The sequence below is a fragment of the Elephantulus edwardii genome, unplaced genomic scaffold, assembly GCF_000299155.1.
Source record: "Elephantulus edwardii isolate Elephantulus edwardi_28Jun2011 unplaced genomic scaffold, EleEdw1.0 scaffold00186, whole genome shotgun sequence".
Taxonomy (NCBI): domain Eukaryota; kingdom Metazoa; phylum Chordata; class Mammalia; order Macroscelidea; family Macroscelididae; genus Elephantulus; species Elephantulus edwardii.
This window is the reverse complement of record NW_006399936.1, coordinates 400,287-424,331: the sequence shown is the minus strand read 5'-3', so window position 1 is coordinate 424,331 and position 24,045 is coordinate 400,287. Positions and strand designations below refer to the sequence as shown.

At 51.7% G+C, this 24,045-nt stretch overlaps 2 protein-coding genes across 2 annotated transcripts; both read right to left on the bottom strand.

Moving 5' to 3' along the window:
• Positions 1-5,538: 5,538 nt before the first annotated feature.
• Positions 5,539-8,039, bottom strand: LOC102843738 (chromosome unknown open reading frame, human C7orf61). The gene is made up of 2 exons (XM_006896581.1): positions 7,830-8,039; positions 5,539-5,772 (listed from the first exon to the last, which is right to left on the bottom strand). The coding sequence occupies exons 1-2, from the start codon at positions 8,037-8,039 to the stop codon at positions 5,539-5,541; spliced, it is 444 nt and encodes a 147-aa protein (XP_006896643.1).
• A 2,088-nt stretch (positions 8,040-10,127) lies between these two features.
• TSC22D4 (TSC22 domain family, member 4) lies at positions 10,128-19,593 on the bottom strand. The gene is made up of 4 exons (XM_006896473.1): positions 18,826-19,593; positions 16,185-16,351; positions 10,724-10,772; positions 10,128-10,337 (listed from the first exon to the last, which is right to left on the bottom strand). The coding sequence occupies exons 1-4, from the start codon at positions 19,591-19,593 to the stop codon at positions 10,128-10,130; spliced, it is 1,194 nt and encodes a 397-aa protein (XP_006896535.1).
• Between the last annotated feature and the right edge of the window lie 4,452 nt (positions 19,594-24,045).

Genomic DNA, 24,045 nt, shown 5'->3' with positions numbered 1-24,045 from the left:
CCCAGAGTTTCCTGGGACATAGACACTGTACCTAAAGTCCAGCAAGTATCCAGAAGTTTCCAGCACGTAATGGGGATGTGATGACTAACAGGTGACTAAAAGCCCTAGAACAGAGCCACTTGCATCCTCCATCTGTTTGGTGGCCTCACCTGAAAATGGACTTTACCCTAAAGCTCAACCCAAAACCAATTTCCAGTGAAACCATTCCATTCATCTAATGAACATCCTCCTGGGTCCCAAACCCTGTGCGAGCCAGCTGCTGCTGGTGAGTGAGTGAACGTGCGTGGCCTTAAACGTGACCTTCTGGTCCCTCAGGGTTTTTCCCCTCTGAAAAGTGGAAGTGATGCTTCACGTCAATGCTCTTGAGAATGATGTAAGAAGACATGCAATTAGTCATGTTGTTGCTATGTGCCATGGAGTTGGTTCCAGTTCGTGAGGACCCTAGAAGACAGCATAGAACTGTCCCGCAGAGTTTCTAAAATGTCTGTCTCTAAGGGAGCAGAGTGTCGGGTCTTTGCTTCCTCGGAGTGACTGGTGAGTTTGAAAAGTTTTAGTTAAGGTTCACAGTCGAGCTCTTTACCCACTACACCGCTGTGACTCCTTCAAATCTGACATGAAAAACATTTGAAAAAGTTTCCATCGCCTGGGTTCCCACTCATAGTGGCCCTGTGGTACAGAGTAATGCAACCCTATTGGGTTTCCCAGGTGGTAATGTGTGTGTGTGTGTGTGCGCGCGCGCGTGTGTGTGTGCACAATCATGTTTATTACTATATTACTCACAACAGCAAAGAGATGAATGCAACCCAAGTGCCCATCAACCAACGAATGGACAGAAAACCTTCAAAAACTAGGGTACATTCACACAATGGACTAACACAGCATTAAAAATAATGTAATAGTTCCAGATGCTCTGCTGGAGAAGGAGGGGCCAATCTCCTCCTGTGCCAGTCTGATCTGATTTGACGGTACACGTAAAAATAATACAATAAAAAAAATAATGTAATAGTGAAACATTACACAATATTGGGGAACCTTGAGGACATTATGCTAAGTGAACTATCTCAATCATAAAAGGACAAATACTGCTTAACACCGTTGTTATAAAATGGGGGGTAGGTTGGGGAAGGAATAGGAAGGAGTAGATAGTTAATGAATACTGCATTAGAACAGATGAGGAGAAGAACTGACCAAAAGGAATGTTTGATTATGTATTAGAATAATCTGGAATAATGGGTACATTGCAGGAAGATGGTATGGTAATTTTTAAGAGCAATCTCCTCTCATATGACTTACAGCCTGTAAAAACCAATTGAAAGGTCAACCAAGAGTCAGTTCCAACTCAAGGGCAATTAAGTATTTTAGTTTATTTTTATGTCTACCTTATTTTATTCTTGAACCATCAGCACCAACATAGCTACATGCTCAATAAATATTTGCTGTCAAACAGCAAAATCCAGTCTTAAAGCAACATGTTTTATTGAAGAGATAAACCCTATTGTTGTTGTTAAGTGCCATCAAGTCGCAGGCAACTCAGCGACCCTGTGAAGGAAAGTCCTGGACACTTCCTGTATAACTTTCGTCCTTCCTCCAGATTCATAGGGTTTCCAGAGGCAAGTTATTGTGGAAGTGGATGCCATTCCTGCTTCTAAGCTTGTTTTAATCGGAGAGCTTCACCAAACACTATCCACCAAGGGTAACAGTATTCCGCTTCACAGCAACCATGAGTTACCTCTGTACCTAATAGGTGCTTAATAAGTAGTGAGTGATGTTAGTGGGGGGGGGCTAATAAATGCATCATGATGTTGCCTGTTGGTCCAGAAGTGAAGATCTTTTTTTCTTATCAACATCATAATAAAAGATTGAAGTTGTCAATTACCTAATTTTACCTGGATCCACAATCAACACCCATACTAGCAACAGTCAAGAAATCAAATGACATATTATACTAGAAAAAATTAAAGACCAAGGAGGTCAGATTTAAGACTAAGGTGCACCTGATGCAAATCATGGTTCCCCCCCCAGCCCCACCCCATAGTTCCCTATGCATTCGAAAGGGAGCTCTGGTCACCTGGTAAAAGGAGTGGAGCTGGCATTCAGCTGGAACCAACAGGTGAAAAATGGGAAATCTCCTCCTGAGTGATTTTATAGCCTCTGAAAACCCTCTGGAGGATTGGAGCTATGAGTCGGTTCTGACCCTACAGCACATAACAGCAATACATCTGAGAGTTAGATAATTTAAAAAGGAAGGCTGGAAAAGTTTGAATTATTTGAACTGTGTTGTGGGTGAAGAGTATTTCATATACCACGGACGGCCAAAAAGAACTAAATCAATCTGTTTCAGAGAAGTGCAAAGGGTGCTCCTTAGAGAGGCAAGGATGGTGAAATTTTGTCTCTTACTTGGAGCTGTCAGGAGGGACCAGTCCTTGAAAAGGGCATCACACTAGGAAAGGTCAGCCAAAAAGAGATGACCCTTAATTGTCAAAGGACTGTAACGATTGGCTCCAGCCTGGCACAGATCCTGAGGACAGCACATTCGTGTTGTCTCCATGAGTCAACGATTAACACCTAACAACAACAATAACCTCTTTCCTCCTAGTTTCTGAGTAACCTTCGAGTTGTCTGGAGGGGGGACAGCCCTGCCTGGGGACACCTGGGAAAGGCCACAGGCTTCCCAGCAGTGGGGCCAAACTCTTTCACAACTGCAAAGCCAAAAAGGGCCAGGGAGAACTTGGCTGTGACTCCATCGCGGGGTTTGCTTTGCTCCTCCCCGTCACGGGCTTTGCAGAACTAACGTCTCTGAGCAACTTCTCTTCTCTTGGAGCCCTTGGCCCTCCCTGGAGTCTTCTGCAGCTCCACCTCCTGCCCCCCGAGGCCAGGGGAGGAAAGAGAGACACTGTCATCGCTTCCTCGTTCCCTTCCCCCACGACCTCTAAACCCTTTGAACTGTCAAATCCCCGAATTTTGCTGTCATTCCTGCTTTTTCCTGGGGAGTCCTATCTGCAGTCTCCTACAGCCTTGCAGGGGAACGACTAAATCCCAGGAGGGACTCCGGGTTCCACAGTCAACTCTCTTTCGCCCACTTGCCAAACTTGTCTGCCTGCTCAGCCGGTACCTCCCCCCGTGCGTGGGGTCAGCCATAGCCACGCCCCTCTCTCCTTCCTCTCCAGGAACTCTGGGAGGTGCTGCTTTCCAACCGAACCATCTAGAAAAAGGCGTGGACCCGCAGGGTCTGAGTACCTCCCTAACATATAGCATTCATCCTTGACACACCAAGCCCAGGAGCACGAGTGACACAGTGCAGTGGGCTGGCTTTTAGTGGCTGGTAGTTTCCAGTAAGGCCTCCTTAGCTTCAAGGCCTTGGATAATTCACATAACATTCCCAGACTCAAGTGACCCATTGTAAATACATCCCTTATAGGACTGTTAGGGAGAGCCACTCCAGATCGAACACAGGTCCAAATAAAAGGGAGGGAACTCTTGGTGGCTTAGTGGTAAAGTGGTAAGGAGTTGTGCCGCCAACCCAAAGACAAGCAGTTCAAATCTACCAACAAATGATCTGGCAGAGAAAGATGGGTAATCTTCTCCTTTGCTATTTACAGTCTCTGAAAAACCGCTGGAGTGCCAGCTAACCCACTTACCAACAATAATAAAGGGGATCTCGTCTTAACTAAAAAGGTGGAGTTTGGGGTCTGCCCAGAGGCATTGGTGAAGAAAGGCCTGGAAAACTATGCTGAAAAGACGTGTTATTGAAAATCCTTTGTATATAGCAGAACCAACAGGGGTCAGAGTTACGTAAATATCTTCATCATAACCTGTCACTCCGAGGGAGTGAGCTGCTGGGTTAGGAACACAGTTTTTGGTCAGTTGGCATAACCTAGTCCACAAAGACCATGTTCTATACGCCATTTTGGTGAGGAGGGGCCAGGTTCTTAAAAGTTTGGGAGCAGCCAACCGAGAGACTACTGGTGTACCCCTTTCCAGAACAAAGAAGAGGGAAGGAAAGCAAAACTACATAGAAGCAATTCGTCTAAAGGACGAGTAAACCACTTCCAACCTTTTCCATCCTGAGATGAACTAGATGCTACCTGGCTACCATTGTTGACCACTCTGAATGATATCACAGTGGAAAGTACCCACTGACTGGACAGAAGGGGTAAAAATGTAGAACAAAATTGAATCAAAATACAAAAATGGCTGGGAGTACTGGTCTGATAGACTCTGCTGGATGCCCTGAGACTAGGGCCCTCAGTCACTTTTTGAACCTGGGACAAAACCCATCTGTGTGGCTCAACTTGCAGACAAACAGACTGGCCTATAAAGAACATCATGGTGTTTTCAATCACGTGCTGTGCTGCTGAGAGCTGGACAAAGAATGACAGAATTAATGCCTTTGAATTATGTTGGAAAAGAGTGCTGAATATCCCACGGACGGCCGAAAGCACAAACAGATAAGTCTTCGAGAAGGTGCAGCTAGACTGCTGCTTGGAGGCAAGGATGGTGACATTGCATCTCAGATACTTTTGGCATGTTGCTAGGAGTGGTTATTTCTTGGAGTGAAACATGATGCTTGGAAGGGTGGAAGGATGGAGAAAGAGAGGAAAACTCTCAACTACTGACAAAATGACTGCAGCAATGGGCTTGAGTGTGTCGGAGACGGCTGGCAGTTCATCGTACAGGAGGAGACTGCCCATCCTTCTCCAGCTGATGGCCTCGAACTTCACGGCTTCGGGATTGCAGCACAGCTTCTTGCCATTAGGCCACCAGAGCTCTGTAGGAGTTGTACTCAACTCAAAGGCACCAAACAACAACATCAGGAACACCACCACCAGTGAAACACTCACTCCATAGAGTGACCAACCAGGTCAGATCAAAAGGGCAGCATATGCCTGGGGATCAAGTGTAGAAGGTGAGAAGGAAGGGTTAGGAGGAGAAGTGGAAATGAGAATCACAGGGGGAAAAGTGGGAGAAGTTACAAAACAAACCAACGCAACTTTTTTGGAGCACAGGTCTACGATGACACACATGGGTTCACCATGAGTCTCCGACTCGTGGCAACTGTCTGGATTTTTGTTTGGTTACTATAGTTACTGGCGGGGGCGGGGGGAAGAGAACAAAGGCAATTCAGCCCCTGGAAATGTGTGTTGGCCGTGGGCTGGGCCCAAGTGATCCTCCGCCTTCCCCAGACATACAAGTTATTTCCCCAGTTGGGTCCCTGTATCTGATGCCATTCCCTGCCTCCCTATCCCATTCCCTGACGCACCCAAGCTCCCCTCACTGCCTCCGGCCATACACAAACACACTCGAAAGCTACTCAGAAATATCTGACATTTATTTCCCAGTATTTTGATAATTCTTTATAAATGGAATACATGGGATTGCAGGGGAGTATATGGGACCTTAGGGCTGGCCTTGGGCTCCCCAGCAGAGGAGGTACAAAAGCTTCTCCTCACCCACATCTTCTGGCCTGCTGCCCTAGCCCCTCTTATCAATCTCACCTGAGAGTAAGGGAGGAGTTTTGGAGGATCTGGGGGATGGCCCCTAGAGGGGACTTTGGGCATCCTGTGTTGGCCCTTGAACTGGGTCGGACTTGGGGAGTGTGTGGATCTGTACGTGGCACCGTCTCCGCCTCTCCCGCTTTCGGATCAGCCGCCTCAGCTGTTTGCGAATGGCCCACAGCACCAGATAGACTTCCCGCAGCATCTCGGCTTCCGGAGACTCCAAATGTGACCCAGTCTTCAAGGGGGAGTTAGCTGAGGTAGAACTCACAGATGACTGTAGAGAAGAGGAGAGGGTATACAGTCAATAGCTTCTTCTGGGGGAGAAAAAATAACGTCACTGGGTGTAATAACTGACGGATGAACAGCAAAGGGCCTGATTCTACCTCCTCCATCAAGCTCAGCTCAGACACCACCTTGTCAAGGAAGCCTCCTCAGGCTACAGGAGGTGACCTCTACTTTTGTCATGCCACATCTCAGACTCTGTGTGTTCCAGGGGACTCCTCTGCGTTTGCCAATGGAATACAAGCTCCTGGATCATAGGCCTCATGGCTGACCCAACTTTGCGCCCCAACTCAGGTGAGTGTGTTGTAATGAAGGTGGATGATATCATGCCTTCTGACCTCTGGACCCGTTCACCCCATGGGCTCTAGGACATCTCCACACAGGTGTTCTAGTGCCATCTCAAGACATCTTGTCTCTCCCGTGTTTGTTTTTCAACCTTCATTCTCCATCCCAGAGTGGCTCTGGTCTAGGTTTGTCTCCTGCTCACCCCTCATCTAATCAGTTAACAAGCCCATCACTTCCATCTTCTAAATACCGCTCGGATCCGTAACCCATTCCACCTGATTCCTCTCCCTCTGCCCAGGCCCGCCTTATTTCTTGGCAGTTCAATACTTATTTAACTGCTTCTCTTGTTTTTCCTGACTCTCCTCTCACCCCTTTCTTATTCCCCTTTACAGGACAGCAAGGTGAGGTTTTCTGTTTCTTTGCCTATGTTTAATATGATGCAATAGTATTTTATCAGAGGCCAAAAGCAGCTGAATCACTAGTGACCTACACCGTTAAACACTTGCATTTGCATTAATTGTAGATACATTTGCAGTTGGAAGAAATAATACAGAGATGTGTGTCAACTCTACACTCCCCAATGGCAAGATCTTGCAAAGTTCCATTACAGACCACAGTGAGGGCACTGACATGGACACACTGCCATTGACATCAATCTTATTCCCATTTCCCTGTTTTGCTTGAACTCATTTGTGGGTGGCTGTGTGCCTCTGTATTTTATTTCACATGCAGCTTTGTGTATGTATCAAGCCTCAAGTCAAGATACCTCATGTCATCACAGGATTTCACCCTGTTGCCCCTTGATACCCGCTCCCAACCTCCCTTATCCATTTCTAGAATTTTGACATTTCAAGACATATGATATAAATAGAATCATGTAGGGACTTTTGGGGGACTGTTTTCACTCAGGAGAATCCCCTTGAGATTCATCCAAGCTCTTGTACATTTTTTTCTTTTCACCACTGTTTTGTACTCCATGGGCTCATCCTGAGAGACATTTGAGTGACTTTGGGGTATTATGAAGACAACTCGTAAGAATTGTTACACGTGCATTTTCCTACAAACCCATTTTTCTTTTTCTTGGCTAAAGGCCTCAGAGTTTAAACTGATGGGTCACATAATAGTTGCAAGTTTAGTTTTGCAAGAAATAAACTATTTTTACCCCCCAAGTGGCTTCACTATTGTAACTCCCCATCAGCAATGCAGGAATACAGGTGAGCTTTCCAAAAAAAAAAAAAAACCTGATCATTCATGTTTCTGAGCAACTATTTTCAAGGGTTCCCGCTGCTCTTAGGGTCAAGCACAAACTCCATGACTTGGCCACCCACTGGGCCTTTAAGCTCCAGGAGTGCTTTCACTAGGACCCTACCCCTAGGGCCACTCCCTATGGGGTCTGTGTTTCCTCTCTCCTTGAACAGCTCCTCCCACCCCTGCACACCAAGCTAACCTTTCAGGTCTCAGCTCCACTACCATTTTTTTTTCTTTTAAAGAAGCCTTCTGAGCCTTCTCAGATCTGGAGAACCCTCCTCTGGGGTCCCGTCTCACAGCTGCATGACAGTGAACCAACAACTTCTACTATCTCGTCTGCAGCCCCCTAAGGTGAGGTGACTCTCATTCACTATTGCATCCCTCGTGCCTGTCTCAAGACTTGGTGCTTAGCTGAGAAGTAGGAAATAATTCTTGAACAGGTGAACCGGAGGAGGAAAGAGTCCTTGGTGACTGGGGAAGTGAGCTGTCGGGAACAAAGGGTGAAGGGGAACTAACCTTCCAGGAGCATATTTGCCAGCCGGTCTGTAGAGCAGAGACCATGAGCTCGGACACAGACTGGACAGCTGTCTGGGGCAGCCTCAGCAGTGACCGGCCCCTGCGGCTCTGCTCTATTCTTCCTGTTTTCTTGGCTATCATGCAGGGCTCAGACATGTTGGACGCCTCATCCATTTTTAAATACTTATCCATCTGGAGTAATTCATCCATCCTGGAACTTTCATCCTTCCTGGAACCCTTTGTCTCTTGGCGAAGTTTGACCTCTTTGGGGGTCCCAACCATTTTTAAAGCCTCAGTCCCACTGGAGGACTTCTCTGTCGGTTTCAACACATTTTTCTTATTTCCTGGGTGTCCCTGGATCATAGCTTTGTGTCTGTAGCTCAAGATCTAATAACCAGGATATGGACAGGAGAGACATCAGTTAAGAAAAGGAAAGAGACAAGAAGATCTGGGGGTGGCCCAGGGGATAGAGACAGTGAGTTATGGGGCCTTTTCCCCTCTGAGCACCCTGTCCATCTGTCTGGAGCCTCCTCCCTCCCTGTGTTATTGGTCATAGTGGGCAAGGAGAGGGTTCCTGCTGGGACTCAGGTCAGAGGCAACCAGCACTTCTCATCCCAGCATGGCAGGAGGATGAAGAAATCTCTGAAACTCACCCAGCAAGAAATCCTGTGCCAAAGCCATGAGAATAATCTCAGGAGCACAGTCATCTCTTCTGATGTGAAGACCCTGAAGTAGGGGGCAGAGCCAGTAGCTGGTACAGGTCATTGGCCACCACCCAAGGGGTCTCCGGGGAACTGAGGAACTTTAAGCACCGCGGTGAAAAAAAAAGGAAGAAGGAATCTGGGGGCAGACTTCCCCCAATGACTCATCCTAGGCGTTCCTCCCCTCCCTGGGACAGGGAGAGGAGTCAAAGCAGGTGAGAACCTAGAGAGAGGGAGAATTCTAGTCCATTGTGAGAGCTGCCAGGCCGTGACCCCAACCCCCAAGGCTCTTTCAGGACCCCAGAAGCCAATCATTTATGCCTTTCACTCTTCTTTCCCCAGATTCAGGAACAGAAAACTAACATTACCAAGTGTCTGTGATGTGTTAGGTATTTTCCATCTATCAAGTTGTCCTCATAACAGCCCTTTCACGGTTAACTATCATTTGTCAGTGTCATTGGACTGCTACAGAATCTGAAATGTGGAAAAAGCACAGAGCCTAGTCCAGGTCATAAATCTAGGGAGTTACAGGGCCAGATTCCACCCCAGGTCTGTGTCCAGCGGGTTCTTCCAGGCTGCCTTCTCGCTTTTGCCCGCTAGATGGAGACCTTCTCCCTAGAAGGTAGAAGTGTCCTGCCACCTAAGCAGAGAGCGGGAGGCCGTCCAGGGAGGGGCCGCTCACCCACAGGGCCAGTCTTCGGCCAGCTGAGGGTGGAAGCCACGGCGGCCAGCCAGGCCTGGCGAGGGCACCGTGTGCCCGGGGAGTCTGGCCCACACCCAGCCCCAAGACAAGGGGCCCATTCAGGGTCCCTTGCCCCGCCTCCAAGCAGCCACCCGGATCCAGCCCGCAGAGGGGACACATTGGGAAGCTAGGGGTGGATCCCGCACAATCACCAAAGGCCTCTTTGTTCCCCTCTCCCCACCAGCACGTGGGCAAACCCGCCCCCTCGTGCAGGTCCCTTCCCAGGACCCGAGAGCGGCCTGCTCCCCAGTCGTGCATCTCCATCTCCTCCAGCCACTTGAAACCTCAGCTCCCCACAAACTCTCCAGCCAGGAGCTCACAACCTCAGAAACTACGTGCGAATCGGACAGACCCCAGTCTTGACACACGCAAAGAGATGCCAGCCCCTAAATTCAAGTTTCTTCAGAGTTTTTTTTAATTATAATTATTATGTTAATAACAACCTGAATCCCACAACTTCCAGATATTGTCCATATTCCTTCCCCTGGGCCAAGGAGACAGGGCACTGGTCAGGAGGTGAGGGGGTGGGTGCCTGCCTGGGACCCTCCAAGTATCCCCAGCCATCGTGGGAAAGGGGGAGACTGACACTCCACCTGGGAGAGGGTTCCATCTAATGTGCTATCCTGAACCCCTCTCTCTTCCATCTGGGCTTTCCGGACACCCTAGACTGGACCCTGGGGTCTATGGGAAGGTGAGGATAGGGATAGGGAAGAGGCCAACACTGAGCCTTGAACTCCATCCCCAGGGATCAAGAGGCATTAAAGCTGCATAGGAAAAGGGGGCAGGCAGTTGGCCCAAGGCCTAGTGATAGCCGTGGCAGCCCCCAAAGGCACATTGTGAGGGAAAGGAAGCTGCTCAGACAGAGGGCCCGTTGGGTGCAGGGGGCCCGAGCCGAGGGACTCCTGAGGAGGGCAGCTGGGCCAGCTGCTCTGGGCTGGCCAGAGCACGCAGCAGTCCGTTCTCCTGCTCCAGCGCTGCGTTCCGCTCAGCCAGCTCCCGGATCTGCTCCTTCAGCACCTCCACCTCCTCCCGGACCGCAAACATGAGGTGGGACTTCACTAAGTCCTGGGGACCCAGGGATAGGCACAGTGTCGGAACTCAGACTGCCCCCATCTCTTTCCCTTTCCAGTGCAAGGACCCGGATATGAAAGATTTTGAGCTCCCCACAGACGAAGGGGCCCACCCGGGAAGCAGCAAAGCAGGGAAGAGGGCGGGAGGGGGGCAAGGATTTAGGGTCGGGATGGGGAGCCAGGGACCAGGTCAAGAGGAAAGCAAGTCAAGGGTTCAAGTGGAGAGAGAAGGGGCCAGAGGAGCTAAGGGAATGCAGGTGGGAGCTGGGAGTCAATAATTCCCTAGTATGAGGAAGGCAGGGTTGAAGGGGAGGGACGGCAGGTGCCTGTGCGTGGACACAGGGAGCCCGGACCTCCTGAGACCAAGATGTCTTCTCTTACCATGGCTTGTTCGATCTTGTTGTCAATGCCAACCAGGCTTCCGGAACCGCTGCAGAGACACAGGAAGGTGAGAGAGGAGGAGGAGGAACAAGCACCACGTCTGTCCAGGTGCTTCTAGGAGCAAGCTCTGACCACCATCCAGTCCTTGTCACCGCAGCCTCCTACCCCCACCCCTCCCCGTACCTATGACAGTAGAGAATCAGAGAGAGGAGCGTTTTGTCCATCCCCCGGCGGGGTGAGGGCTGCTGCTGCCCAGGCTCCCCGAGATCCCAGTGAGGTGGGAGTCCCGTTGTCCCTCGGATGGGGGAGGCTCCCCGAGGCGAACAAGGGGAAGACACACAGCCTCTTTTTCGGGGTGGCCCCGGAGCCATTCCTACCACTCGGGTCTCATAAGATGATACCAGGGACTTGACAGAGATTCCCGGCTGGGCCATCCCTGAGGTAAAAGGGTCCCTGGGCCACCCAGAGAGAGAGGGCTGTGTTTCAGGAGTGCCTGGGGGGCTCAGAGCCCCCCGGGCAGAGCAAGGCCTGGCTGGTGCCTGGCGGGCAGGGAAGAGACAGTGTGTTGGGGGTGCTAGCCTGCAAGATATACACCGCCCCCCAGGGTCAGGCCTCGCTGCTATTGGCTCCTCTGGGACACGGGGACCCCCTCCCGCCAGCTCCACGGTGGGCGGGAATTCCTAGACATGGTCAGTGCCAGTGTCCCCTGCTCACCCTGGCGCTGGGCCCAGAGTGGAGGGGAGGGGGCCAGCCGAGGAAAGTCAGCTGGTGGCCTGGCTCCAGGGAGGGGCTGTGGGACAAGAGCCTGGCCCCAGGAGACCTCACCTCTGACCCACTGTTTACCCCTTCAAGACCAGGGTGGGGCTCCTTCTGCACCTCTCAGTGGGGGTGGGGCAAAGGCAGAGGAAGTGAAGTTGTTGCTAGGTGTGACAGATCTGAATCCTGTCCTATCCCGTGGCATCCTCCTCATCTGACACCCTTGAGCCCAGTGAGTCACCTTGTCAATCCATCTCTTTCCTCTCTTGCACTGACCCTCCACCTTTCCTGGCATGATGTCCCTTTCCAAGGAATAGCCTCGCGTAGCTACAAGCCCCAAATATGTGAGACGAAGGTGACAGGGAGAGGGGAAGGAGGCTCTGACATGGTTATGGTCTTGTTTGAATTCTAGTACACCTAATACAAAATCCTATATCATGAACGACCTGGAACCTGGGTCACAGGATGATGCCTCATCGCCCATGTGGAGGTGATGAGCAATAAGGAAGAGTAACCATGACAACATAAACAGAAACCAGCACCTTGCAGGCCAGTTACAACCTGGCTCTGGGGTCTTGGAGAGCGCAGAGGGTTGGAGAGACGGGAAAGCTCAAGGGTAGGTGGGATATCAGTAATGGAAAAAAAGGGCCTTTGGGAGCAGACAGCTAGGGCAGGGGGAAGAGCAGGTTCTGGCTGCAATCTGCAAATGGCCACCAGAGGTCGACTCAAGCCCGACTCAAAGGCTCCCAAGTCTCTTGTTTTTCTCCAGGTACTAAGGTCCTAGAACCAAACTGTCATTTAGGTCTGTCCCACCATGTCCCCAAGGTCTTCCCAAACCTTTGTGCCCTGCTCTATCCCCCATGACCTCCTGTCCCAATAACTTCTCATCCCCGATCACATGGCTCCACACCCTCACTTCAACCCAGCTTCTGCCTCCACCATTCCCAACCTGCTCCACTACAGAATTCTGTTCTCTGGCCCCAAGTTTCACTCCTCCTGGAATGAAGGGCCCCCAACATACTGCATCCCCTGCCCTGTGTTCCTCTGTCAAGACCGCCCTTCTGGCTGACAGTTCCAACTTGCTTCCCTGTGGGGGGATCAGTACTCAATCAAGGTGACCCTTGGATGAGGCCCTGCAGCCAGACGGGAGCACGAGGGTGCTGGGAATTTTCCATTTCCCACTCGTGCTCTGGGTGCAGAAGGCGCTGACAGGTAGCGGCTGGGAATAACCAACAGCATGGCCAGGCCTGAGAGAGTGGGAAACGGTGGCCGGGGAAAGGACACCTGCAACTCCTGGGGCAGAGGGAAAAGATAAGTTTAAGAGCAGAGAGTAGAGAAAGCTAGCCAGCTGGAGAGGTGAAGCCATTTTCAAGCTATTTCAATCCACAACACTGCCGGCTAGTAGAAACAGACAGGAGAGGGCACATTCAAAGGACCTTGCTTTGACTGACACTTGGGTAGAGATCCCAAGTAACTTATTCATCCTTGCCAGAAAGAAAGGAATTATACAATAAACATCTTGGCCGATAGATGACTATCTGACTATTTCTTGTTTGTCTTATACTTATGAGTTTCTGAAAGCGCTTTTTCACTTTTACGTCTCCCGGAATATTAAACTTTGAGGGACCAAGATTCTCACGAGGAGAACCCCTGAGGGGCACTGTTGGCTACTGCTGGAATATATGGACAGAAGCAGGAGCAGAAAGCTTGAAGTCAAGTGGAAAGGATCGACTCTTATGAAGTCCAAAGGCAAGTGAGTATACAGGAGGACAGCACCCCCCACCCCGAGCTGTGTCCTGCATGACCTAGGATGTGGTCGTTCAGGACTCCTGCATGCTAGGGTAAGGGCTGTCCTAGAGGCTGGCCTTTCCCTCTGAAGGTCAAACAGCTGCAAACCGAGGCTTAGGAAAGGCAGCAAGACCTGTGGGAGAGGTGAGGAGCTTCTGATGCTGGGGGCAGAGGCCAGCCCTGCACCCTCTCTGTGTCCCAAGGAGCACCCAGAGGCCGGGCCTGAGGCCAACCAACTGACATCCAGTTGCCCTGTCCACTCCCGGATCTATAGTGTCTTCAGGGCGAGGCCGGCAGGGAGGAGACTGGCTCTTTGCCCCACAGGGGAGAGCTGTCCCTTCCTCTGTCCTAGAAAGAAAGGGCATCCTGGGGACGGTCACTCCACCTAGATGGTCTCCCCTTCTCCTCATGAGCCACAGGCACCTCGGTAGGACAGTGGAAGGATGTGGCTCTGGGGTCAGACCCAAGTTTCCATTCTAATCTGGCTGCTTAATAACTGAGTGACCTTGGGCAAATTTCTAAAATCCTCCCAGTCTCGGTTTCTTTATCTGGAAAGTGGGAATCAGAATTGCTTTTAGGATTTGATAAGGAGGCTGCACCAGACCAAGGATAAATATTCCACCCAGATGCCAATACATTGATGTTGTTGTTGTACAACTCACAGAGACCCCCATCAACCACAGATTTGGACCCTGCCCTGCTCTGCACCATCTTCGTGACCTTTGATCAGTGTGTTCATTTCTCTCCAGGGTCTTCCTCTGACCCTCCCTCTTTCTCAATATGGTGTTTTTTTCCAAGGACTGGTCCCTCCTAACAATATGCCCGAAGTATGGAGACAAAGTTTCACCTTCCTTGCCTCTAAGGAGCAGTCCATATATGTCAGAGTGGACTGTGAGCTATCAGCCTTTTAATGGCTGATTTTCCAAACTGGATTGCCAGGACTTTCTTATAAGGAGCTTCTGTCACAGACTTGAAACATCAACCTTTCAGATAGCAGCCAAGAATGTGAACAGTTACCACCCAGGAGCTCCAAAGGATAAATACATGTACCTTTCCCTCCCCTCCCCTCTTCAAGTCCCAGGAAACCATTCCACTCTCCCACCCACCCACTCACTTATTCAGACCTGTGCCAAGTGCCTGCCATTTGCTGGGGGCTATGAAGGAAGGTTTCAGCAACGCAGGAACAGGAAGAGTAGTCTGAGTTCACCAGGGACCCTCTGCTCTCCCATCCCCAGTTACAGTTCGGGGATTGGTCAGGAAATCCCAGCTCCCATTTTCGATTGGGGCACCTAACACCTCAGCCCACTTTTCTCTCAAAAGGGAGCTCCCATGCCACTTGGACCTTGTACCCCTGCCAGCTCTACGCCCCCAGAGGGATGAGGTAGGGTCTACACACCCCATTCCTGGGGGGAGGGGAGGTGGCCCAACCCAAACCCGCTGGCCCAGCAGGGTAGGGCAGGAGGGGCTGGGCTAGGCCTGAGCAGGGGAGCCCTGGAGCTGAGAGCAGGGTAAAGTGGAGGCTGGGAGCCAGACCGGTCAGACTGGGGTGTCTGGAGGGGGTGGGAAAAGAGGGGAGGGGTGTGTGGAGGGGATAAACCAAAGAGCTGATGAGACTTCAGGAGGCCGAAAATGCTAACACTGAAAAAGCAGGAGGCTAGGCAATGAAATCAACAGGGGTAGTGCAGAGACAAGAGCCCTCTTGCCAGGGAACCTCCCCAGTAGGAGGAGAAGAGGGTGGGAAGAGCTGAGAATAGCAGCAATGGGGGCAGGTGACTCTCCAGGCCCTGGCAGACCTCACACCTCACACATTCCTAAGAGGAGGAGTTCAGAAGCTGCCTGGCCCTGCTTGGCTGTGTCAGCTTCCACAGCGCCTACCATGAGTTCCCTTGCCCTCTATCCACCCTCTCCTGGCCACCTCATCCTCTCTTCTCTCCTGCTCCCCTCCAATGCTTGAAGTTCTTTTCTTTTGTGCAGCTCAGCCTCTGATTCTAGGAGATGGGGCCCCGTTAGTGGAAGGCCGACTCCCATCTGGAATAGCTCCTTCCAGCACCCACTCTTTTCAGTTCCACCTCTTCGTGTGCCTTCCAAACAGGAAGTCCCTCCCCTTGAAGGTTCAAACCGGAAGTCCCACTCCTCCAAAATGAAAAAAAGGTGGCTCCCTACTCCTCCTCCCTGGTTCCTATCAGTCCACAGGCCAAAGAAAAGGTGCTGCCTGGCAGACTCAAGATTTTGTTCTTCCCTCTTTTCTTTTGTTTGCTGACAAACCTGGCCCTCTGAACAGGAAGTTCTGCTCACCCTGCAATCAAACAGGGCATTCTCCCCAAAAGCACATCCCAGCCTGTGTCTTCCCTACTCTTAATACAGCCACTCTGCCCACAACTCCCTCACGGTGTTTCTGCTGGACACTCAGCGAACAAAATTTAGAAAAATGCTTTCTTGGTACTTGAAATCCTGGGATCCTAAAAGCAGTCCATTTAGACTATAAGGAGGTTGCCTCTAAGGCAGGAGTCCCACTCCCTTCACTGGAAAGCGGAGAGGGAGATGGGCCTGGGAGGAGACCAGTTCCTCAGTCTCGCCTCCAGCACGTTTGCCCAAGAGTTCTTACGGTTGGCCAGATGATCTCTAAATCTGCAACAGCTCTGGAATTTGACAACAATGACTCCCTTCAAACTCTTAAAAAGGTCTATGATTTGACAGTCTTACGCAAGGAAGTCCCACCCAGCTCTCTTCACACAGAGGGAGTGGGTCCCAAATCAACAAATCCAGTGGTTATGCCCAGGCCAGACTTCTCTGCTTAAAAAAAACCCTCTCCAAGCTCCACTGGGGGAGAATACCTATAAGGCAGTTTCCTGCAGCTACCCCCCAGGGGTTAGGTGGGTAGTCTAACCTCATTGGCCCACCACATGAAGCCACCTACCTGTCATCATCACTGTCCAAGTGGCCACTGATGGCCAGCATGGAGCGTGCCAGATTGAAGCTCTGGGCAGCTGCTGCTCCAAAGGGGTCCGGAGACTTGTGAACTAAGCTGGCATCAGGGAAGAAGTAGAGGCCTGGAGAGCTGGGGTGGGAGTTGAGGGGCAGCACCTGGAGGCAGAGCGACAGGGACCATTACATCAGAAGAAAGGAACCTGGCAAGTGGCCTAATAGTCTTCCTCCCTCCTTCTCTCCCAAGGATCCAGGAGTCCTGTCTTTGCAGTCCCTTTGCCCCGGCGCTGAGAAAGGACACTAGTCAGTGACTGGAAGCATGGAGAATGGGTCATCCTGTGGCCCGGAGTGTGTGACTTCAGGCATGTATTCCGCAAGTATTAAGAGGGTGCGGGCGAGCTCTGGTGGCCTAGTGGCAGGAAACTGCACTGCAATCCCAGAGGTGCGTGGTTCAAATCCACCAGATGCTCTGCTGAAGAAGGAGGAACAATCGCCTCCTGTGCCAGTCAGATCCAATTTGATGGTACACACATAAAAAGAATAAATAAATAAAGAGTAGTGAATTAAAAAAAAAACTTTAAAAAAAAGAGGGTGCGCCTCTCCTCCAGTTGGGCCAGGACCCCTACTCAGAGGCTAGTCATTTTGTCATTTGATGTCTCAATGAGGATCAAATGTCACTTCCTCAGAGTGACATTTCCCCTACCATCCATTAATCCACTGAACTGCTTCTTGTTTGCACATTACCTAAAATGAAAATACATATTGAGTTTCCCCAGCTGGAAGGTAAGCTTCAAGGGGGCAGGGCTTCTGGCTGGTGGAGGTGCTATTTGTAGAATGAATGAATCCTCAAGAAGGGTGATCCTCCCTACGTTTACACCATCTCCTCTCCAAGGCCTCAAGACCCATGTGAAGCTCTGAGGCTCCCTGCCCTTATGTGTGGGGGTAAGGGGGAAGGTTTCAGGAGCTTGGGGGGGGAGGCGGAGCCTGGGCGTGGACCCACACAGCCCAACAGGCACTGGGGGCGGCTGCAAAAGGGCGGGGGCAATAGGAACAAGCTGCCTCTGTGAGGCCCTGGGAGGCCCCAGCTTCTCGGAAAAGCCAAGAACAGAGAGTCCAGAGCGGTTAGTGGGCCTGAGAGGCGGCAGGGGGCCCAGGTGCTGCCCCTGGCCCTCCTCGTCACTTCCCACCTCTGCTAGTGACAGTCAGCTGAGAAGGGGAATGGAGGAACTTGGAAAGCCCAGTAGGCTTTCAACCAGGGCAACATGACTCAGTCACACAGTTGCAGCAAGAAAGGATGGGGCATGGAAGTTGGGGACACTTTAGAATGAGGGACAAGGTCTGGGGACCCATGGGAAGCTCAAGCAAGGCTTAAATGAGAGAGAACGTGGAGACTGGGGGCAGAAGAGGTTTGCACTGGAAGAAGCAATTGTGGGGACGGGGGGTGGGGGGGCAGGTAAAGAAAAGTGCCCCAGCTCTCCCCTCAGCTGGAGCGGAATGGAAGAGCTCAGAAAAAGTAAGGGGGGACGTGAGGGATGTGAGCTTGAGGCCAGGAGGGGGTGGGGGGAGCCGGTCCTGACTGGTCCTGACAGGGCCCAGACATCCAGTCTCAGGTTATTTTTATACTGTGGTTTGTGCCCAAGGCCAGGAAGGGGGGAAAAGTTCTCATCTTCACACTTGTACGTAACCCAAGGTGGTATTTTCTCCTCTAGGACAGAAGCATCCAATCCGCACATCCCAAGCTGCCCACCCCGCCTCAGGGACCCAGGCATCCTGTTCCCCCCCTCCAACTTGTTCCTCTTTTGGAGACAGGAAGCAGAAAGAACAGATGATTTAACTCTCTCTCAGCTGCTTCCTACCTCCCCCCTAAGATGATTAATACCCCAAGGCCCCAAGGTGGCTAATACTCCAAGGTGACCAGCCCCCTAGAGAGACTTAGGGAACTTAGGTTAGGAGAGGGCAAATCCACAAGCCCCCCTGATTCCTGTAAAGTGCACCTCCAACTCAATTCTTCAGGAGGAGAAATTTGATTCAAAGCTGAAAATGAGACTCGGATGGGAAACTAACGGGAAGACTAAAGACCTCGTATTCAGGAGAAGGTTGGCATGAAGAGAAGCGGCTTACCCTTGAATGCCTATCTTCTACCCCCAGCCCCCAAACTCTGGCACTTCCCCCTCAGAAGCCCAGCTACCCAGCCCTACTGGGACCTCCCTCCTCAACTCCTCAGAGAAGATGATGAGACCAAGATACAAGGTGAAGGCCATAGTTAGGAGATCACAGAAGGCTGGAGAGGAGGGGCAAAGGCAATAAATTAAGGAGCCAAGAGATAGAAGATATGAAATGCAGGGGAGGGGAGGGAAAGTGGAAAGATCTTCAAAGTAAAATGGCAGAGAAAGGAGAGGCTATGAGCAGACGGACAGATATAGAGTAGGCAGGGAGGGCAGTGCGGCAGCTAGGCCAAGGCTGAAGTGGACAGGCATGACCCTCCAGGTGTCTCTCCGCTTCCCCTCCCCCTCTCCAGCCCACTCTATTTTTTTTTTAAATATAGAGTAATTACGATTTTAAAATTCGTACTTTGGTGAAAGTGGACTGGACTCAGGTGGCTTCAGCCTCCCTCCCTGTCCACTCTTTCTTACCTGTCCTGTCTCCTCTGGTGCCACCAACTCCATCAGCTGCAGGGTGCCATCCTTCCTTCGGGAAAGTGGAGGAGTCCCAGCCGCGGGGTGCCTTGGCTCCACTTCTACCCTCAGAGAGGGCAGGGGTGTAGAGGTCCAAGATGTGCCCTCACTCTCTCCCGTCCCAGGCTCTGGAGGGTGCTGCTGGGGTAGGGAGGCTGACAAGGGGGGCATCTCCACTTTGGCCTTGCCAAGTACAGCCATCTGGCCCAGCCCCCCGGTCAAGGAGCGAGCCTGAGGTCCAGGTGAGGTGGGGGGCGGACGGAGCCAGGTGGTGGGGCCCTGAGACAGGCCCGGCTGTGGAGTGGGGGCACCCAGGCCCAAGCTAGTAAGCTCTAACCTAGAATCCAATGACCTGCCCCCAGTTCCCCCTGAGGCTCCTCGAATTCCCTCCAGGAGCCGGCCAAAGTTGGGGGTCTCCAGGTCTCTCTCGTAAACATCCACACATGTCCACCGACCTCTACGATAAGGCTCTCCCAGGCCCTGGGGCAGCTTCACCACCCGGAAACGGGAAGCAGGGGCCCCTTGGGCCCCAGGCGGTGGGGAGCCATTCCGGGGAGTACCCTTGCCTCCTGGCTCAGGACTGGGCTCCCCATTGGGTAATCGGGGTGGGGGCCTGATGGGAGCTGGGGGGGTAGGAGGCTCTGCATCCCCGGGGCTCACTGGGCCCTCATAGTCCGTGGTGACGCTGGTGATTTGGAAACTGCTCTTCTTCTTGCCCCCACTCATAGTCCCTGGGGCTCAGGACTGGGCCGAGGTGGGCGGGGGCAGCGGGGCTCCTGGCAGAGGCTCAGGCGCCCCTAGAACAGGGAGGCCACATAACAGGGGCATCGGGGCCCTTGGGGATGTCCGGGTCCGACATGGCAGCAGGGCCTTGGGGAACTGGGGGTGTCTGGCTGGTGAAGAGAGAGCAGGGTAGGGAAGGAGGAGGAAGGGGCAGGTTTTTCCTGCTGCTGTGGCTCTCCGACTCCAAAGCTGAGTTTGCAAACTGGAAAGAGAGAGAGCGCGAGAGTTAGAGAGAGCGTGTGTGCGTGTGTGTGTGTGTGTGTGTGTGAGAGAGAGAGAGAGAGAGAGAGAGAGAGAGAGAGAGAGAGAGAGAGAAAGCAGTGGGCAGGCCACCTCTGAGGCTTCCTCTCTGGGGAGCGAGATGGGGGAGGAAGGGGAAACCGCCAGAGACCCAGAAACAAAGAGGCAGAGATAGATGGCAGGGGGCAAGATCCCAGTGGCTGCCAGACGAAGGCAGATGGGCCCCAAAGTTTGGCACTTTGGGCCCGGGATTCCAGCTCACTGCCCCTGAACGTCCCGAGGGCAAGAGCTGCAGGGCCTAGGCGAACATGCGTGAAGCAGCTCGTGAGCCTGGCCTTGGGTCCCCAGACCCCAGCGCCCACCCTCCCGCGCAGGGGCTGCCAGGCGGGCTCGGCCCTGCCCTCCCCCCACGCCCTTCCCAGCGCCCGCCCCGCCCAGCTCCCTACCTCTCAGGCTGTGCTGGGGGTCCCGGCGCCCAGGACGTCAGGCTGTCTGTCCTTCCCGCGGAAACCCCGGCAGCGCGGGGAGCAGGCGGCGATCAGAGGCTGCCGAGTCCGCTCCGGGGGCCGCGCCGCACCCCACAAGTCATCTCCGGGGAAAGTTTGCTCTCCAAAAAAAGCCGGAACCTCCGCGGTGAAGGCGAGGTGCGGCCTCTGAAGCCCCAGGGGTCTCCCGATCGACGTGGGAGGGGGCGGCTCGCCGGCCGCGCCTCCAAGTGGAAAAGCGCGCTCGGCTCGGGGGTCTCGGCGAGTGGGTGTCCCCGGTCTCCTCCCGCGTGGCAGCGCCGGCTCTAGTCTCTGCTCGTCGGGCTCCTGTCGCGCTCGCTCGCTCTGTCTTTCTCTCTCCGGGCTGTTGACAACCCCCACACCAGGAAGTCCTGCCTCCTCGGGCCTGCTGACTGCTCCTCTCCTCCTTCCCCTCTTCCTCCTCCCTCCTTTCCTCCCTCCCTCCCGGGGCTCCAGGCCAGCTGGCCCGGGGCCAGGCCTGCCACTGCTGTTGCAGTTGCTGCTGCTGATCCCGGGGCCCCAAGCAGGCTCCCTTAACCCCACACCTGCTGGGCCCTAACCCAACTCTTCCTCGGGGGGAGGGGCTACGGAGGGCGGTAAGAAAGGGGAGGAGTTTGCAGGGAGCCGGGGGATTCCCTTACTTGTAGGCAGCCGTAGCCATTGGCCTACGGACTCGTCCAGCGGTCGGAAGCAATCTGCCAGGCGCCTTATTGGGGACCTAGGGCACCATGGGTGCCTGGCAAAATTTAGAATGCTGCCGTGGCTGTCATTAATCACACCTTCTTTGGTTTTCAAATTAACTATATGAGGAAAGCACCCTTAATCCTCTCCCTCCACCCTTTATTTTAAAAAGTGGATTGTGAAAAGTTGCAAACGTGCACAAAAGTAGAGTATCAGCTTAGTGCTGTCATAGCAGAAATACCACAAGTGGGTGGCTTTAACAAACAGAAACGTATTTCCTCGCCGTTCAGGAGGCTACAAGTCTGAAGTCAGGGCTCGGGCTCTAGCAGTTGCTCTTTCTCTTTTGTTGGTTTTGGAGGAAGGTCTTTTGTCTCTTCAACTCGTGCTTCCTGGAGATCACCATGTGTCTTGGCATCTGCTGTATCCATCTCCGCTCACTTGTTTAATCTCTTATATTTCAAAGGAGATTGATTCAAGATACACCCTACACTAATGCCGCCTTAACATAGCAAAGATGGATCATTCACAAATGGGATTAAAACCACAGTTAACAGTTATGCTTCCCCTCCCCTAGCGGTAAAGAGCTGCATTGACAACACGAAGGAATGTGGTTCGAGTCCACCAGCTTGCTCCACTGGAGAAAAAAAGAGAAATCTCCCTGCAATTTACTGCCTCTGAAAACCGTCTGAACAGTCAGCTATGGGGTGGTTCCAATTCAACAGTCCACAACAACAGAACAGCCAAAAAAGGTCAGTGGTGGTTTAAATCCAAAAGCCACTCCAAGGGAGAAAGATGGGCAGCCTCCCCCTGTATAGATATTGTTGTATAAATGTTATGTGCCATCGAATCACTTGCAACTCATACCACCCCTATGAACAGCAGCTCTGAGCCCTGCTCTAACCTGTGCCAACTTTATTGTCTCCGACACACCTATCCCCATTACCCCAGTCACTGAATCAATCCCTCTCCGCCTCAGAAATCCCATGGAAGGTGGCCTTGCCTAAGAATCAGCTTAATAGCAGTTCAATTTCGGGGATCAGTCGGTGGTCCTGGCAAGAGAACATACCTTGAAATTGGCAGGGAGTCGGATAGGGCAAGGTTCAGATCCTCCTCCTTTGTTCCTTAGGTCACTATGAGTCATACCAGACTTGATGGCATCTACCAACAAAGCTCATATAAAAGGGAGCGAGCGCTGGTGGTGCAGTAATTAAGTGCTTAACTGATTACCAAATGATGGGTGGTCTGAACTCTCCAGCTGTTCTGTGAGAGAAAAATGTGGTCGTCAGCTTTCATGAATATTTACAGCCTTGGAAACCATATGTGTCCTACTCTGTCCTAGCAGGTAGCTGTGAGTTTGAATCTCTTTGACGGCAATGAGTTTAGTTTTTATTTAGGCTCCCAAAGAGTTCAAGAAGAGTCCAGAGCAGAGGGTATCTTTTGGACCAAAGACTCAGGGTCTCTTTGACTTTTTTGCCGAGAACTTCCTAGGCTCAGAAGAAAGGTCTGTAACACTGAAGATAGTGAAAGACAGACAGTGGGTTTGTTGGTGCACAGAGTAAGGTGGCTGTGGTGGGCTTGTTGGCTTCATGAGTGAGAATTGAAGCCTTTAGAGGCTAGCTGGTGGAGCTAAAAGACCTGTCACACTTTCAGGACAAGAGAGGCTTAGATGTGACCAGTGTAAGGATTATATCCACACCACCACAACCTTTGACATTGAACATCACAGTTGATGTCACTCATAGCTTCCAACAGTGCAGGCTGGAAACATAGCAGGTCCAGCCAATGTGTTGGGATTCAGTGGTAGAGGCTTAGAAAGGCCCAACAGCAGCAGCTTTGGAGTGTGTGTGTGTGTGTGTGTGTGTGTTCTTGCTGGCCAGGCAAGGCTCAGCAATAGGGTGGTGGTAGCCAGAAGCAGTGATGGTGTGAAGATGGCAGCTGACCTGAACCTGCCCGGTGACATGACAGAAGAATGTAGTGTTGTTGTTGTTGTTGTTGTTGTTATGCACCATTGAGTGGGAACCGATCCATAGCTGACCCTAAGGCAGCTTTTCTTTCAGAGGCAGTAAATTGCACAGGACCTGAGTGTCCATCTTTATGGAACACCTGGTGGATTTAAACTGTGTGCCATTGGGTTGGCAGCACAATTCCTTGTCACTAGTCCAACAGAGCTCCTTGACAGAAGAATGGAACTGGGTAATTTGGGGAAGGGTAAGCATTTCCCTTGGAGAATCTATTTGGGTTTTTTTATAAATAACAATGGTTTTCAGTGTATGGACACCATCTCAAGTTTCTGGCTTGGTCGCAGATGAATGTTATTATCTGTAGAATGGTTGATGTGGTGCGTGTTTATGTCTCACTCTCAGCTGTCTTATGGCTGGAAGTCTGAGGCATAGGCGAGCAGAATGCAGAGACTGGCACTGCATATACTCTCTTTTCCTATTAATTGGTATTTTGAAGGAGAAGCCACACACACTTGCCAGGGACATGATCAAGCAAGAAATCTCCACCTGTCATTTCTCCCTTGTAACCGCCCCAAACCAACTGAGGGGAGTTATTTTAACAATAATTTTAAAAAGCCATCTCTAATGGCTATATCTGCCTTCACCCCAGATTCAGAAGGAAGTAAGTTCTAATTAATTTTCATCAAAGGAAGCTGCTTTCAGATATATTCAGAAGTCTTCATAGTTGTCACGTAATTATAGGGGTTTGGCACTCCAGTGTTTCAGGTGAGAAAATGAAAACTCAGAGCTAATATTTGATGACTGAGATTAGTACTGGATTCTGAAGAGTCCAGGACCCTCCCCACCATCCCTGCCTTTCCCAATCTCTGTGTTGAGCTTTTTTTAGCACATGGAAATGCTAACCTCTTTTTCACTCAGTGACTTCTGGTTGACCTTCTGTTGGGTTCAAAGCTGAACAACAACAAATCGTATGGAAGTAGATTGCCCATCTTTGTTCGACAGAGCCA